This window comes from Oncorhynchus mykiss, chromosome 28 (assembly GCF_013265735.2).
Source record: "Oncorhynchus mykiss isolate Arlee chromosome 28, USDA_OmykA_1.1, whole genome shotgun sequence".
Classification (NCBI taxonomy): domain Eukaryota; kingdom Metazoa; phylum Chordata; class Actinopteri; order Salmoniformes; family Salmonidae; genus Oncorhynchus; species Oncorhynchus mykiss.
Window position 1 is genome coordinate 38,909,277 of NC_048592.1, and position 19,384 is coordinate 38,928,660.

General features: G+C 41.8%; 1 protein-coding gene across 1 annotated transcript in view; it reads left to right on the forward strand.

Moving 5' to 3' along the window:
• Nucleotides 1–19,384, forward strand: part of LOC118944840 (receptor-type tyrosine-protein phosphatase mu-like) — a 543,829-nt gene that overhangs the window by 119,782 nt on the left and 404,663 nt on the right. The window contains exon 2 of the mRNA XM_036966400.1: nt 9,808–9,930. Coding sequence (XP_036822295.1) covers nt 9,808–9,930 — 123 coding nt within the window. The remainder of the gene's footprint in view (nt 1–9,807; nt 9,931–19,384) is intronic.

A 19,384-nucleotide genomic window follows, 5' to 3' on the forward strand; every position in this document is an offset into this window, starting at 1 on the left:
GGAGAGGAGAGGTAATTAGAGGAGGGATAGGGAGGTGAGGTGAAGAGCAAAAAGGAGGGGAGTGGAGTGGAGGGGAGGTGAGAGGGGGAGTGGAGGGGAGGGTCTCAGGAAGACAAACCACCCCAGGACACTGATCTCTCTGAGCTTACAGAGCCTCGTAGATGAATGCACATTTCTCCTGAAACGAACACACGTCTCTGCAAAGCAAACAGAAATCATCAAATCATATGGAATTAATTCCGTCTGTGTACAAACGGAAGGAAAGAATAGAATTTTAGCAGAAAAATGAACAAACGTGTTCGACCGACCAGCCCCTTGAAGGACCAATCCTGAGTCCTGTTGAACCATTGGCTGGGGAATCTCCAGCATTCATACACTATTAGTATACACAACAAGCTGGAACTCAAATCTCTCCAACCCAACAATACACTCCCTCCTGATACATCTTCACCTTTGACCTTCTCTTCTATTGTTCATGTGATCCGCAACCCTTTTCCACCAATTTAATGATGTATTTGTGTGTCCGCCCTCTCAGAACCAGGCTTGAACTAAATTAATCATTATCATGAGTCCTTATGGAGGGAGTGTCTGTCCAATACGAATCCAGCCTGGTTCTCGTTAGAGCCTCATTATAGTACTGTACATTGTCGCCACAACAGGTGAATGATAAAATAACCACACACACACACACACACACACACACACACACACACACACACACACATACCGGCACACACACACACACACACGCACAGACATGCACACACACACACACACACACACACACACACACACACAGACATGCACACACACACACACACACAAACACACACACACACACACACACGCACAGACATGCACACAGACACACACACACACACACACACACACACACACACACACACACACACATATTAATAGCAGGATTCACAGCATCATAAGGCAGAATGTCACAGCCATGATGATAGTAGGAGAAATACAGCTCATATGAGAGTCTGAGAGGATAAAACATGGACAAGACTTGGGCTGGGAATACACCTGGTGTAATGTTGTTCTGGTGAGGAATACACCTGGTGTCATGTTGTTCTGGTGGGGAATACACCTGGTGTCATGTTGTTCTGGTGAGGAATACACCTGGTGTCATGTTGTTCTGGTCAGGAATACACCTGGTGTCATGTCGTTCTGGTGAGGAATACACCTGGTGTCATGTTGTTCTGGTCAGTGGGCTGGGAATACACCTGGTCTCATGTTGTTCTGGTGAGGAATACACCTGGTGTCATGTTGTTCTGGTCAGTGGGCTGGGAATACACCTGGTCTCATGTTGTTCTGGTCAGTGGGCTGGGAATACACCTGGTGTCATGTTGTTCTGGTGAGGAATACACCTGGTGTCATGTTGTTCTGATGAGGAATACACCTGGTCTCATGTTGTTCTGGTCATTGGGCTGGGAATACACGTGGTGTCATGTCGTTCTGGTGAGGAATACACCTGGTGTCATGTTGTTCTGGTCAGTGGGCTGGGAATACACCTGGTCTCATGTTGTTCTGGTGAGGAATACACCTGGTGTCATGTTGTTCTGGTCAGTGGGCTGGGAATACACCTGGTCTCATGTTGTTCTGGTCAGTGGGCTGGGAATACACCTGGTGTCATGTTGTTCTGGTCAGTGGGCTGGGAATACACGTGGTGTCATGTTGTTCTGGTGAGGAATACACCTGGTGTCATGTTGTTCTGGTCAGTGGGCTGGGAATACACCTGGTCTCATGTTGTTCTGGTCAGTGGGCTGGGAATACACCTGGTCTCATGTTGTTCTGGTGAGGAATACACCTGGTGTCATGTTGTTCTGGTCATTGGGCTGGGAATACACCTGGTGTCATGTTGTTCTGGTGAGGAATACACCTGGTGTCATGTTGTTCTGGTCAGTGGGCTGGGAATACACCTGGTCTCATGTTGTTCTGGTCAGTGGGCTGGGAATACACCTGGTCTCATGTTGTTCTGGTGAGGAATGCACCTGGTGTCATGTTGTTCTGGTCAGTGGGCTGGGAATACACCTGGTCTCATGTTGTTCTGATGAGGAATACACCTGGTCTCATGTTGTTCTGGTCATTGGGCTGGGAATACACCTGGTGTCATGTTGTTCTGGTGAGGAATACACCTGGTGTCATGTTGTTCTGGTCAGTGGGCTGGGAATACACCTGGTCTCATGTTGTTCTGGTGAGGAATACACCTGGTGTCATGTTGTTTTGGTCATTGGGCTGGGAATACACCTGGTCTCATGTTGTTCTGGTCAGTGGGCTGGGAATACACCTGGTCTCATGTTGTTCTGATGAGGAATACACCTGGTCTCATGTTGTTCTGGTCAGTGGGCTGGGAATACACCTGGTCTCATGTTATTCTGGTGATTCATGCACCTGTTGTTCTGGTCAGGTGAGTCATACACCTGGTCTCATGTTGTTCTGGTCAGTGGGCTGGGATTACAGACTTACTGTCATTAACAATGTAACAGGTGCACATTTCTGTCTAGGTCTGGGCTCATGCCCAAGGTGTGAGGTGATATCTACGCAAGGGGAGGAAAATTAGGTGGACCATCTAAATTAACATACATTCTTTGTCTGTTCCAATTGTATTATTATCAAATAGCTTTAGGGAAGAGATTCTCCGGCTGCTAGCTCAGCTGCAGGAAAAAACAAGATGTGCTTACTTTTTACTATGTCTGTTCTGAATGCCTCCTACAGCCAAGGGGTTGAAGGGTCAGGCTGACCTGCTCCAATCCACTGGACAGATTGTAAGCTCAACTCTGCAGCCGGTGGGAGACTGGCAAAGCAAAGGAGTTTGTGTGGGAGGCAGTCTGGTTGGCCTCTGGTTGGCCTCCATGTATCCAATCAGATAAAGCTTTGTCCTGCTGGAGGTGGATTTCGTTCTTCTATTGTTGATATATATTTTTTTAATCTTTATTTATTTAACTAGGCAAGTCAGTTAAGAACACATTCTTATTTGCAATGACGGCCTACCGGGGAACAGTGGGTTACCTGCCTTATTCGGGGCAAGATGACGGTTACTGGACCAACGCTCTAACCACTAGCTTACATACCGTCCCCGGGAGTCAGCTCTGATCTTGGGAATACACCAACAGCCAACAGCCGTCCAGGGGCACCAGCCACAGCTCAGCCGGTCGCTGACCAAAGGAAACAAGGTCTTGGGCCCTCCTCCACAGCTCAGCCAGTCGCTGACCAAAGGAAACAAGGTCTTGGGCCCTCCTCCACAGCTCAGCCAATCACCGACCAAAGGAAACAAGGCCTTGGGCCCTCCTCCACAGCTCAGCCAATCACCGACCAAATGAAACAAGGTATTGGGCCCTCCTCCACAGCTCAGCCAGTCGCTGACCAAAGGAAACAAGGTCTTGGGCCCTCCTCCACAGCTCAGCCAATCACCGACCAAATGAAACAAGGTATTGGGCCCTCCTCCACAGCTCAGCCAATCACCGACCAAAGGAAACAAGGTCTTGGGCCCTCCTCCACTGCTCAGCCAGCCGACAACCAAATGAAACAAGGTCTTGGGCCCTCCTCCACAGCTCAGCCAATCACCGACCAAAGGAAACAAGGTCTTGGGCCCTCCTCCACTGCTCAGCCAGTCGCCGACCAAATGAAACACGGTCTTGGGCCCTCCTCCACAGCTCAGCCAGTTGCCGACCAAAGGAAACAATGTCTTGGGCCCTCCTCCACAGCTCAGCCAGTCGCCGACCAAAGGAAACAAGATCTTGGGCCCTCCTCCACCGCTCAGCCAATCATCGACCAAAGGAAACAAGGTCTTGGGCCCTCCTCCACATTTCAGCCAATCACCGACGAAAGGAAACAAGGCCTTGTGCCCTCCTCCACAGCTCAGCCAGTCGTCGACCAAAGGAAACAAGGTCTTGGGCCCTCCTCCACAGCTCAGCCAGTCACCGACCAAAGGAAACAAGATCTTGGGCCCTCCTCCACCGCTCAGCCAATTACCGACCAAAGGAAACAAGATCTTGGGCCCTCCTCCACATTTCAGCCAATCACCGACGAAAGGAAACAAGGTCTTGGGCCCTCCTCCACAGCTCAGCCAATCACCGACCAAATGAAACACGGTCTTGGGCCCTCCTCCACATCTCAGCCAGTCACCGACCAAATGAAACACGGTCTTGGGCCCTCCTCCACAGCTCAGCCAGTCGCCGACCAAAGAAAACAAGGCCTCGGGCCCTCCTCCACAGCTCAGCCAATCACCGACCAAAGAAAACAAGGCCTCGGGCCCTCCTCCACAGCTCAGCCAGTCGCCGACCAAAGGAAACAAGGTCTTGGGCCCTCTTCCACAGCTCAGCCAGCAGACGACCAAATGAAACAAGGTCTTGGGCACTCCTCCACAGCTCAGCCAGCAGACGACCAAATGAAACAAGGTCTTAGGCCCTCCTCCACAGCTCAGCCAGCAGATGACCAAATGAAACAAGGTCTTGGGCCCTCCTCCACAGCTCAGCCAATCACCGACCAAATGAAACAAGTTATTGGGCCCTCCTCCACAGCTCAGCCAGCAGACGACCAAATGAAACAAGGTCTTGGGCCCTCCTCCACAGCTCAGCCAATCACCGACCCAAAGATTCTGATGCCATCCACTGCTGCTGGTACATGTACGGCTGGCATGAGACAAAGTACACCTCCTTCCCCCCTGCCCAAAGGCAGGCCCGTTCCGTTCCCCCATCTTCCTTCCCCATCGGATTCTGTCACGACAACCATCGTCGTGGGCAGCTCGATGGTGAGAGATTTTGGCCTGTCATTCAAGTTAGTTTTAACGACATTCACTTTTTTGCAATCTGAGGAACTGAAGAAGGACTACGAAATTATCTTCAACACCCTTGTTGGCACAGGGAAGAGAACAGTAATCTCTAGCTCCCCTTTGCTATATGCTATAGAAGGGGTTACAGCCACATCGCTGCCCTAAACGAGTTCCTGAAGAAACTCTGCAAAGACAGAGGAATGTCTCCTTTTGTGACAATTTTCACTTCGTGCGGGAGCAACCAACAGTCTTTAAAAGAGATGGGATTCACCCTAACTGCAGCGGTTCCAGGATGATCTCCGTCAACATAGAAAACTGCATCCTCCCTGTCATAATCAGTGACAGAGGAGATGGAAAGGGTATTATATCTCAGAAAACTAGAAGTGTAGTGACTGTAAGTAACCTGATCTATGTTCCTTTAACTGTTGTCTCCGAGGGTATTGTCAGAAATAATCAAATGCACATAGAATTGAATTCCACTGTTTGTCCTGAAACTGTTTGGCAGCTCACTCAGTACCAATGAATCAAATGTAAATGTCACGGACATGTCTACCTCGGGTCAACCTCTCAGAATGGTACTAAAAACAGACTAGCAACTCAGAAAAGGACAAACAATTGCTCATAATAACATACTGTATGTAGCCTGAGAAAGTTCATGAAATGGACAACTTATTAACTTCGGAAAACATTAATATTCTGTCCCGTCTCTGAAACACACTTAGATAATTAATTTGATGATGCAGTAGCTATACATGGTTATATAATATACAGGAAAGATAGAAATGCAAATGGTGGAGGTGTTGCCATGTATGTATTAATTTAGGCTGAGAGAGGATCTCAAGTCAGATGATGTGTAAGAAATATGGCTACAGGTTCATCTGCCTCATCTAAATCCTATCCGCGTCGGAAGTTGCTGTAGACCACCAAGTACTAAAAGTCAGTATCTGGATAATATGTGTGAAATGTTGGATAATGAATGTAATATCAACAGAGGTGTATATTTTCTGGGTGACCTAAATATTGACTGGTTGTCATCAAGCTGCCCGCTCAAAAAAATAGGTTCCAAGCTTTAACGAGCGCCTGCAATCTGGTTCAAGTCATTAGTCAACCTACCAGGGTATTTACAAACAAACAGAACAGGAACTAAATCATTCACGTGTATTGATCACATCTTTACTAATGTTGCAGACAATCTGCTCTGAAGCGGTATCCACTCCCATCGGATGTAGTGACGATAATATAATAGCCATATCTAGAATAAACTAAGTTCCAAAGATTGGACCTAAAATTGTGAATAAACAATGATTACAAGAGGTTTTTGTAGTGAATCCGAATGTCGAAGATGTGAAACATATTTGTTAGTCTGATCTGTGTAATGAGGAACAATCTGACGCTGCACTTGAAGCATTTATGAAACGGCTGCTTCCAATTACAGGCATGCGCTCATCAAAAAAAACTGACTGTTAGAACTGCCAAATCCCCATGTACAGATGATGAATTGAAAAAACTGACTGTTAGAACTGCCAAATCCACATGTACAGATGATGAATTGAAAAAACTGACTGTTAGAACTGCCCAATCCCCATGTACAGATGATGAATTGAAAAAACGGACTGTTAGAACTGCCAAATCCACATGTACAGATGATGAATTGAAAAAACGGACTGTTAGAACTGCCCAATCCCCATGTACAGATGATGAATTGAAAAAACGGACTGTTAGAACTGCCCAATCCCCATGTACAGATGATGAATTGAAAAAACTGACTGTTAGAACTGCCCAATCCCCATGTACAGATGATGAATTGAAAAAACTGACTGTTAGAACTGCCCAATCCCCATGTACAGATGATGAATTGAAAAAACTGAATGGCTGAGAGGGATGAGGCAAACGGAATAGAAAATAAGTCTGACAACACAGCAGACGGGCAAACATACAGTAAATTGAGAAATCATGTAACTAAACTTAACAAAAAAAGAAAAATAAATTCCGGAGCAAAGATAAATGATTGAAAGAATTATAGTAAAAAAAAGCACTGTAGTACTTTTAATAAAATTCTAGACAAAAAAAAACAAAGAAAGCAAGAAAGCGGCTCCATCTTTCATTGAGGTATATTTTCATTGAGGCCACTTTGATAACTTTTTTTGTTGGCAAGATTAGCAAATGTAGGTATGACTAGGGCTGTTACGGTGACCGTATCACCACCACACGGGCAGTCACGAGTCATGAAGGCAGTCAAATTCCACGTGCCGACAGTTTAGTCAAGGTCATTAGGCTTCTTCAAGCTCTGCTGACCATTCTGCTGATGGTTATTAGTAGCCCACCAAACTGTCTAACTGCCTGGTACTTAGCACTCTATTGTCCCTCTAATCACTCTGACATCAATGTAAATGTAATTGAAAATCTAACCGAACACTTCATGAGAGCTCATGTTGCGCAACATTTCTATAGGCTATGCAATTGTGGGAGAAAACAGAATGATGGCCTCTTAAAAAGAGGAGGATCCCTGCGCCTTCTTCACCACACTGTCTGTGTGGGTGGACCATTTCAGATTTTCCGTGATGTGTACCCCGAGGAACTTGAAGCTTTCCACCTTCTCCACTGCGGTCCCGTCGATGTGGGTAGAGGCGTGCTCCCTCTTCTGTTTCCTGAAGTCCACGATCATCTCCTCTGTTTTGTTGACATTGAGTGAGAGGTTAATATCTTGGCACCAGTCTGCCAGGGCCCTCACCACCTCCCTGTGGGCTGTCTGGTCATTGTCGGTAATCAGACCAACTATTGTTGTGTCGTCTGTAAACTTGATGATTGCTTTTGGAGGTTTACATGGAGCACTGCGTTTGCCTTGTTGCAGTGCGTTCTGTGTGGTGCATACGTTGGATGTATCAAACGTATGCATCAGACTGTATGTGTAGACGGCTTGACAGAAATGGTAGCAGAAGGTGAATGTTGAACTGTCGACATAGTTCCAGCTGATGCTGCATACTTTTTTTACGCAACGACGCTATTGGTCAAGGCAGTAACAGTTTATCAACATTTTAAACGTTCTGATCTGTTGAGTTCAGCCTAATTGCATAAAAATAAAAAATAAACGTTTTTGTTGATGCTTGTGGTTGTATTCATTTGGGATCTATCCCATCCCACAGCTCTTCCAGACTATGTTTGGATCATTTATTTATCAAACAGAATTTAATAGGTCAACCTTTGTACTAAGTGGGGGACAGTGGTCACTTTTGATAATGGTGTTTTCCTGCTAATTGAACATTCTTGTTTATAGCCTACTGCCATGTGCGCATTGCTGTGCTTATAATGTGAAGAAATAGCCTAATAGTTTATCAACATTTTAAGCTAAACGTTCTGATCTGTTGTGTCAGTCATATTGCATAAAAAAAAATGTTCATGCTAGTGGTCAAATTTGGGATCTATGGCATCCCCCAACTGTCTTAGGCTATGTTTGGAATATTTATTTCTCGCACGGAATAGGACGACTTTTGTACTATGTGGGATAGTAGATTGACGTAGGCTATTGCTTTTGCTGTTCGTTAGACCTACTCATCTTGTTGTCTGACGAAAAGTAAATGTGGACAGTTCTTCCAATATCTTCAACATGCACCTCAGAATTGGATCAGGATGAGCGCGGTTGCCTCCCTGATATGTCTGTCTTCACTTGTAGCCTGTGAGAAAGACCCGATCAATTGACGGAGAGCCATGTGAGTGAGAGGTGTTTCGGGGCGCGCAGCACTCAGGGAGAAGGGAATTACAATGATTATATTCAGCCCAAGGGCACAACAGCCACTGTCCACAAAAAAAATACATGGATTTTTTTAAAGGGGAATTACAGCCACACAAAGGGAAATTGTGAATGAGAGACTGATGAAGTGTGTACAGCCTGCACAAAAACAAAACAAAGCAGAGCTCATGTCTTTCAAGAAACTTTTTTTTCACATCGTCATTAGAGTCGCATCATGCATCCTTAGAATGTATTAAAAATCGAATCATACAGCCCAACGTTTGTAGACCAACATAAATACATCTAAATTAAACATATAGGAGGGATTTCTTTGTTAACGGCTCAACACAGAATATCCACATGGGCACACTCCCTCAAATCATTTGGAGAAAATATCCTTTTTAATCCAGCTTTGTTCAATTGTGTTCATCATACTATAAAATAATGACATGATTTTCTAAGCAAATCTTGTCTGCTAAATGAACTAGTGTAGCTCACAGCCATATTGCGTAGCCAGATCAGGACCTAATTTTGTGTTGTATGGCCTTATAGATGGGAGGAACCTTGACATTGTGTTGTATGGCCTTATAGGTGGGAGGAATAAAGGAGAGTATGTATTAATCGATCGCACACCAACAGGCAGAGCTGAACACACAAACACACACACACATCTCCTAATGATTCCTCACTGTCAGCTTCAGAGTAGAGGCAGTAGAACAGTGGTGTGTGTGTGTGTGTGTGTGTGTGTGTGTCAATGAAAGACAGGTGAACAGCTAAGTCCCATAGACTGGAGTGCCGCAACAGCACTAACTGCTGTTAGAGGAAAGCATAAATCAATACCTGTTAGATGGTGCCGTTCGGAACCCTACGCCTGTGTTCTAACTGTCACCCTGTTCCCTAGTTAGTGCACTACACACTACACAGAGCTCTGGTCCGAAGTAGTGCGCTAAATAGGGACTAGGGTGCCACTTGGCACAGAGTCGACGTCGAACGATGATGGAGCCGGGACATTTCATTACTTGTCATAGTGAAATTGGACTGCCATGTTGGCTAATGTGGCTAATGTGTGTTGTGCATCGACGGCTGTTCTAGTCCCTCACTTTGTCTCACCTCAACCCGTCTCAGCATCTCAGCCTCAGAGGCCATATTGCATTATAAATAGAGACGGGGGGGGGGGATAATGAATGTTATGAATGTAATTTATTGTTTTCATTTTCATTATGGTGTGGAGTAAATGGAATAGTTGCACAAACAAGATTAATTGTGAATGATTCTCTTCTGTCTTTTGTAACAGGTGATTGTAAGTTTGACAAGCCGTTAGCAGCCTGCGGGTACAGCCAGGGGAGAGAGGACGATCTAGATTGGGAACAGGCCAACACCAGAGTGAAGCCCACGGCAGACCCCTGGATGCCAACAGGTAAGCCTGGTCATACTACCGTACAGTAAAAACAGATTGTTTGTTCAGATATCCATAGGTAAGTACTGGCTACAATAACATACATTAAAATAGTTGTTTGTTTGGATGCTCAAAGGTAAAACACCTAGATGACACTGATGAAAAAGAGGGTAGTTTCCAAATCCAAAACGTGAAATCCAAAACTCCAAATCCCTAAATCTGGGAATTGACTCCATCAGACGGATAGGATGTTCTACAATATCTCATGGATTTTATACCAATGTTTTGGACCAACAAGAAAGGACCTTATACACACCAACTGTCACCATGGTTACACATTTAGACTAGTGGGGTAGGAAGTGGAAATGCTGTCACCATGGCTACACATTCAGACAAGTGGGGTAGGAAGTGGAAATGCTGTCACCATGGTTACACATTCAGGCTAGTGGGGTAGGAAGTGGGAATGCTGCCACCATGGTTACACGTTCAGACTAGTGGGGTAGGAAGTGGAACTGCTGTCACCATGGTTACACATTCAGGCTAGTGGGGTAGGAAGTGGAAATGCTGTCACCATGGTTACACATTCAGACTAGTGGGGTAGGAAGTGGAAATGCTGTCACCATGGTTACACATTCAGACTAGTGGGGTAGGAAGTGGAAATGATGTTACCATGGTTACACATTTAGACTAGTGGGGTAGGAAGTGGAAATGCTGTCACCATGGTTACACATTCAGACTAGTGGGGTAGGAAGTGGAAATGATGTCACCATGGTTACACATTCAGACTAGTGGGGTAGGAAGTGGAAATGCTGTCACCATGGTTACACATTCAGACTAGTGGGGTAGGAAGTGGAAATGATGTTACCATGGTTACACATTTAGACTAGTGGGGTAGGAAGTGGAAATGCTGTCACCATGGTTACACATTCAGACTAGTGGGGTAGGAAGTGGAAATGCTGTCACTATGGTTGCACATTCAGACTAGTGGGGTAGGAAGTGGAAATGCTGTCACCATGGTTACACCTTCAGGCTAGTGGGGTAGGAAGTGGGAATGCTGTTACCATGGTTACACATTCAGGCTAGTGGGGTAGGAAGTGGAACTGCTGTCACCATGGTTACACATTCAGGCTAGTGGGGTAGGAAGTGGGAATGCTGTTACCATGGTTACACATTCAGACTAGTGGGGTAGGAAGTGGGAATGCTGTTACCATGGTTACACATTCAGACTAGTGGGGTAGGAAGTGGGAATGCTGTTACCATGGTTACACATTCAGACTAGTGGGGTAGGAAGTGGGAATGCTGTTACCATGGTTACACATTCAGACTAGTGGGGTAGGAAGTGGAAATGCTGTCACCATGGTTACACATTCAGACTAGTGGGGTAGGAAGTGGGAGAGCTTCATGTAGTAAGGATGGGTTGGGGTCATTTCAGATTAAAGTTACATTTTTAATCAATGATTGAAAACCCCCCATTTATTTTCAATGATTTGTCAATCATCTGTACTTCATCTGTCAATCATCTGTACATGAGAAACCGTATATAAAAAATGTGTAAGATTTTAAATACACCACATACTATACCTCAAATACCCGATATACTATACCTCAAATACCCGATATACTACACCTCAAATACCCGATATACTATACCTCAAATACCCAATATACTATACCTCAAATACCCTATATACTATACCTCAAATACCCGATATACTATACCTCAAATACCCAATATACTATACCTCAAATACCCAATATACTACACCTCAAATACCCAATATACTATACCTCAAATACCCAATATACTATACCTCAAATACCCCATATACTACACCTCAAATACCCTATATACTGTACCTCAAATACCCGATATACTACACCTCAAATACCCGATATACTATACCTCAAATACCCGATATACTATACCTCAAATACCCCATATACTATACCTCAAATACCCCATATACTATACCTCAAATACCCAATATACTATACCTCAAATACCCGATATACTATACCTCAAATACCCAATATACTATACCTCAAATACCCGATATACTACACCTCAAATACCCGATATACTATACCTCAAATACCCGATATACTATACCTCAAATACCCAATATACTATACCTCAAATACCCGATATACTATACCTCAAATACCCAATATACTATACCTCAAATACCCGATATACTATACCTCAAATACCCAATATACTATACCTCAAATACCCGATATACTATACCTCAAATACCCCATATACTATACCTCAAATACCCGATATACTATACCTCAAATACCCAATATACTATACCTCAAATACCCGATATACTATACCTCAAATACCCAATATACTATACCTCAAATACCCGATATACTATACCTCAAATACCCAATATACTATACCTCAAATACCCGATATACTATACCTCAAATACCCAATATACTATACCTCAAATACCCCATATACTATACCTCAAATACCCCATATACTATACCTCAAATACCCAATATACTATACCTCAAATACCCAATATACTATACCTCAAATACCCCATATACTATACCTCAAATACCCTATATACCTCAAATACCCAATATACTATACCTCAAATACCCCATATACTATACCTCAAATACCCGATATACTATACCTCAAATACCCGATATACTATACCTCAAATACCCGATATACTATACCTCAAATACCTGACATACTATACCTCAAATACCCAATATACTATACCTCAAATACCCAATATACTATACCTCAAATACCCAATATACTATACCTCAAATACCTGACATACTATACCTCAAATACCCAATATACTATACCTCAAATACCCAATATACTATACCTCAAATACACCACATACTATACCTCAAATACCCAATATACTATACCTCAAATACCCCATATACTATACCTCAAATACCCAATATACTATACCTCAAATACACCACATACTATACCTCAAATACCCAATATACTATACCTCAAATACCCAATATACTATACCTCAAATACCCAATATACTATACCTCAAATACCCAATATACTATACCTCAAATACCCCATATACTATACCTCAAATACACCACATACTATACCTCAAATACCCCATATACTATACCTCAAATACCCAATATACTATACCTCAAATACCCAATATACTATACCTCAAATACCCCACATACTATACCTCAAATACCCAATATACTATACCTCAAATACCCGATATACTGTACCTCAAATACCCGATATACTGTACCTGAAATACCCGATATACTATACCTCAAATACACCACATACTATACCTCAAATACCCAATATACTATACCTCAAATACCCAATATACTATACCTCAAATACGCAATATACTATACCTCAAATACCCAATATACTATACCTCAAATACCCAATATACTATACCTCAAATACGCAATATACTATACCTCAAATACCCAATATACTACACCTCAAATACCCAATATACTATACCTCAAATACCCCATATACTATACCTCAAATACCCGATATACTATACCTCAAATACCCCACATACTGTATATACCCCATATACTTCAAATACCCTATATACCTCAAATACCCTATATACCTCAAATACCCCACCTACTTTATATACCCCATATACTTCAAATACCCTATATACCTCAAATACCCCATATACTATACCTCAAATACCCCACATACTGTATATACCCCATATACTTCAAATACCCTATATACCTCAAATACCCTATATACCTCAAATACCCCACCTACTTTATATACCCCATATACTTCAAATACCCCATATACCTCAAATACACTATATACCTCAAGTAGCCCATGTACTGTACCTCAAATACCCCATATACCTTAAATACCTCGTACCTTAAATACGCCATATACCTCAGGTACCCCATATACTGTACCGCAAATACCCCATATACCTTAAATACCTCGTACCTTAAATACAACATATACCTCAGGTACCCCATATACTGTACCGCAAATACCCCATATACCTTAAATACCTCGTACCTTAAATACAACATATACCTCAAAATCCCCATATACCCCATATAATTCAAATACCCCATTTACTGTACCTCAAATACCCCATATACTATACCTCAAATACCCCATATACTATACCTCAAATACCCCACATACTGTATATACCCCATATACTTCAAATACCCTATATACCTCAAATACCCTATATACCTCAAATACCCCACCTACTTTATATACCCCATATACTTCAAATACCCCATATACCTCAAATACACTATATACCTCAAGTAGCCCATGTACTGTACCTCAAATACCCCATATACCTTAAATACCTCGTACCTTAAATACGCCATATACCTCAGGTACCCCATATACTGTACCGCAAATACCCCATATACCTTAAATACCTCGTACCTTAAATACAACATATACCTCAAAATCCCCATATACCCCATATAATTCAAATACCCCATTTACTGTACCTCAAATACCCCATATACCTTAAATATCCCAAATACTCCATATACCCCAAATTCCTCATATACCTCAAATTCCCCAAATACCCCATTTACTATACCTCAAATACCCCACATACTTTACCTCAAATACCCACTATACCTCAAATGCCCCACATACTTTACCTCAAATACCCCGTTTACCTCAAATACCCAATATACCTCAAATACCCAATATACCTCAAATACCCCACATACTTTACCTCAAATACCCCGTTTACCTCAAATACCCCACATACTTTACCTCAAATACCCAATATACCTCAAATACCCAATATACCTCAAATGCCCTGTAAACCCCAAATGCCCAATATACCTCAAATACCCCGTTTACCTCAAATACCCAATATACCTCAAATACCCAATATACCTCAAATACCCCGTTTACCTCAAATACCCAATATACCTCAAATGCCCTGTAAACCTCAAATGCCCAATATACCTCAAATACCCCGTTTACCTCAAATACCCAATATACCTCAAATACCCAATATACCTCAAATACCCCATATACCTCAAATACCCAATATACCTCAAATACCCCGTTTACCTCAAATACCCAATATACCTCAAATACCCAATATACCTCAAATACCCCATATACCTCAAATACCCAATATACCTCAAATACCCCATATACCTCAAATACCCCATATACCTCAAATACCCCACATACTTTACCTCAAATACCCAATATACCTCAAATACCCAATATACCTCAAATACCCAATATACCTCAAATACCCCATATACCTCAAATACCCCATATACCTCAAATACCCCACATACTTTACCTCAAATACCCAATATACCTCAAATACCCAATATACCTCAAATACCCAATATACCTCAAATACCCAATATACCTCAAATACCCAATATACCTCAAATACCCAATATACCTCAAATACCCAATATACCTCAAATACCCCATATACTATACCTCAAATACCCCACATACTGTATATACCCCATATACTTCAAATACCCTATATACCTCAAATACCCTATATACCTCAAATACCCCACCTACTTTATATACCCCATATACTTCAAATACCCCATATACCTCAAATACACTATATACCTCAAGTAGCCCATGTACTGTACCTCAAATACCCCATATACCTTAAATACCTCGTACCTTAAATACGCCATATACCTCAGGTACCCCATATACTGTACCGCAAATACCCCATATACCTTAAATACCTCGTACCTTAAATACAACATATACCTCAGGTACCCCATATACTGTACCGCAAATACCCCATATACCTTAAATACCTCGTACCTTAAATACAACATATACCTCAAAATCCCCATATACCCCATATAATTCAAATACCCCATTTACTGTACCTCAAATACCACTTATACCTTAAATATCCCAAATACTCCATATACCCCAAATACCCCATTTACTATACCTCAAATACCCCATTTACTATACCTCAAATACCCCACATACTTTACCTCAAATACCCACTATACCTCAAATGCCCTGTAAACCTCAAATACCCCGTTTACCTCAAATACCCAATATACCTCAAATACCCAATATACCTCAAATACCACATATACTTTACCTCAAATACCCCACATACTTTACCTCAAATACCCAATATACCTCAAATACCCAATATACCTCAAATACCCCATATACCTCAAATACCACATATACCTCAAATACCCCACATACTATACCTCAAATACCCAATATACCTCAAATACCCAATATACCTCAAATACCCCATATACCTCAAATACCCCACATACTTTACCTCAAATACCCAATATACCTCAAATACCCTATATACCTCAAATACCCCACATACTTTACCTCAAATACCCCACATGCTATACCTCAAATACCCAATATACCTCAAATACCCCACATACTTTACCTCAAATACCCAATATACCTCAAATACCCTATATACCTCAAATACCCCACATACTTTACCTCAAATACCCCACATGCTATACCTCAAATACCCAATATACCTCAAATACCCAATATACCTCAAATACCCCGTTTACCTCAAATACCCAATATACCTCAAATACCCTATATACCTCAAATACCCCACATACTTTACCTCAAATACCCCACATGCTATACCTCAAATACCCCATATACTTTACCTCAAATACCCCACATGCTATACCTCAAATACCCAATATACCTCAAATACCCCACATACTTTACCTCAAATACCCCACATGCTATACCTCAAATACCCAATATACCTCAAATACCCCACATACTTTACCTCAAATACCCAATATACCTCAAATACCCAATATACCTCAAATACCCCATATACCTCAAATACCCCATATACCTCAAATACCCCGTTTACCTCAAATACCCAATATACCTCAAATACCCCGTTTACCTCAAATACCCAATATACCTCAAATACCCCATATACCTCAAATACCCCATATACCTCAAATACCCAATATACCTCAAATACCCCGTTTACCTCAAATACCCAATATACCTCAAATACCCCATATACCTCAAATACCCAATATACCTCAAATACCCCATATACCTCAAATACCCCATATACCTCAAATACCCCATATACCTCAAATACCCCGTTTACCTCAAATACCCAATATACCTCAAATACCCCAATATACCTCAAATACCCAATATACCTCAAATACCCAATATACCTCAAATACCCCACATACTTTACCTCAAATACCCCATATACCTCAAATACCCCACATACTTTACCTCAAATACCCCACATACTTTACCTCAAATACCCAATATACCTCAAATACCCAATATACCTCAAATACCCAATATACCTCAAATACCCCATATACCTCAAATACCCCATATACCTCAAATACCCCGTTTACCTCAAATACCCCACATACTTTACCTCAAATACCCCATATACCTCAAATACCCCACATACTTTACCTCAAATACCCCATATACTTTACCTCAAATACCCCACATACTTTACCTCAAATACCCAATATACCTCAAATACCCCACATACTTTACCTCAAATACCCCATATACCTCAAATACCCCACATACTTTACCTCAAATACCCAATATACCTCAAATACCCAATATACCTCAAATACCCCATATACCTCAAATACCCCGTTTACCTCAAAGAAAAGAAAACACTGTATATAACTTTCCTTATTTTGTGTACAGTATATTATAATGAAGGAACTCACACGTGCGAGAAGTTCCCCTCAAAACAACGCTTTGAAAATGGGAGTCTATACCCATAACAATAGAATAATATCATTTACCTTTTCAACACTTAAACCACTGAAGGACAAGAGATATCGGATGCTGTTTTAAATGTATAATACTATTTCATCTCTATTGGTTTTGGTATTGGCTATTCCCACACATCAAAACCCCCATCTTCATCCCTTGTGTGACAACAATGGGAATTGAGACAAAAGCTTTGATGACAATGACGGCGATGGCAATGAATTGAATGTATTTTTTTTTTTTTTTACCTCAAATCTATTTGAGTTAAACAATGATTTCTTTCCCATCAAGCCCTCGATCCTATTAACCATTCTCGCACATTGAATTTCATTTTTAAAAAAAATGCTTTCCCTGTCATTCATTTACGTTCTGCGTCTGCCTCAATGATTTGTCTCTTTAACGTTGCATTGATCGCTCAAACGAGGAAATATCCTCACCACCAACACCATCGCCCTGCAGACACTAGAGTTCTCATTCTCAGCCCGAACTGGATGGAACTCAACACACCGGGCCTCAAATTCTGTGAATTGATCCAGGCCGGGCTGGTTTCGGGCTTGCTGTGCCGTGTGTGTCTGCGCACCTTTTTAAAGGCGCTACATGGTCAATCTGACGTCTGCATTTGCCGTGCAGCTTGGTGATATGACCTCTGCAGAAGCCAGCGCATTCATACTTTTTTTTTTTGCGCTTCGTGGTGCAGCCCAGATCTGTTGTGAAGGGAGTTGTCAAGGAAGTGAGTTTGTGTTTATACAGGACCTCCCGCCCTCACCTACCGTCAACCAATCATGTCAATCAGGAGCTAGACGAAGCCCTCCACACTGTTACCAAATTTGAGAGGCGTAAGGGCGATGCTCAGTTTGGCCAATGCATGCCTCTGACCACATTTTTTCAGGTCAAGCATAAATTGTTTTTTTAGCCTACTACGGCTCTCTCTCAGCTACCCCAGGATTCCAATATTCTAATAAATCCAAGGAAATTAGTGGCCATGATGAAACGTATTTTTTCTGATGATTTTAAACATTTCAAATTGCGATAAGAATCGTCTGGAATGTAGACTGGAGCGCATCTCAGTAACAGGAGAAGCCCACATTCCAGTGGCAATTGTTAACGCCGATACGTCTTAACAGAATACATCCTATGACTTCCTTGCTAATGTCAGGACCCTGTAAAATATCCGAAATAGACCAAATAACTGATCCAAATGTTTTCCTAATCAAATATGCATTCAAAACACGGGGCTTTTGAGCAGTTATTCAAATAGATATTTGACAGAAAATCAAGATATTTATTTGAATTACTCAAGACTCCCTTTTGTTATTTCGTTTAAAAAAATACAATTCATGATTTGTATTTAAATCTGCAGTATGTAACTTTTGGGACGAACAGACCAAAATCACATAGAAATGTGGGTTATAGATCTGTCATTCTCATTGAAAGCAAGTCTAAGACGCGGTAGATCTGTTCTTTGTATTTCTATGCTTCCCGTTGTTAAGTTTTCAGTTTTTGCATCTTTTACATTGATTTTGTACACCAGCAATATTTTTAATTATGTAAAATATATTTCACAGATGGTACAATGATTCTCTACACTATACTATATGTGTTTTCTCACATAAACTGAAATTAGACAAACAAAATTTTAGCAACCAGGAAATGGCGGAGCGA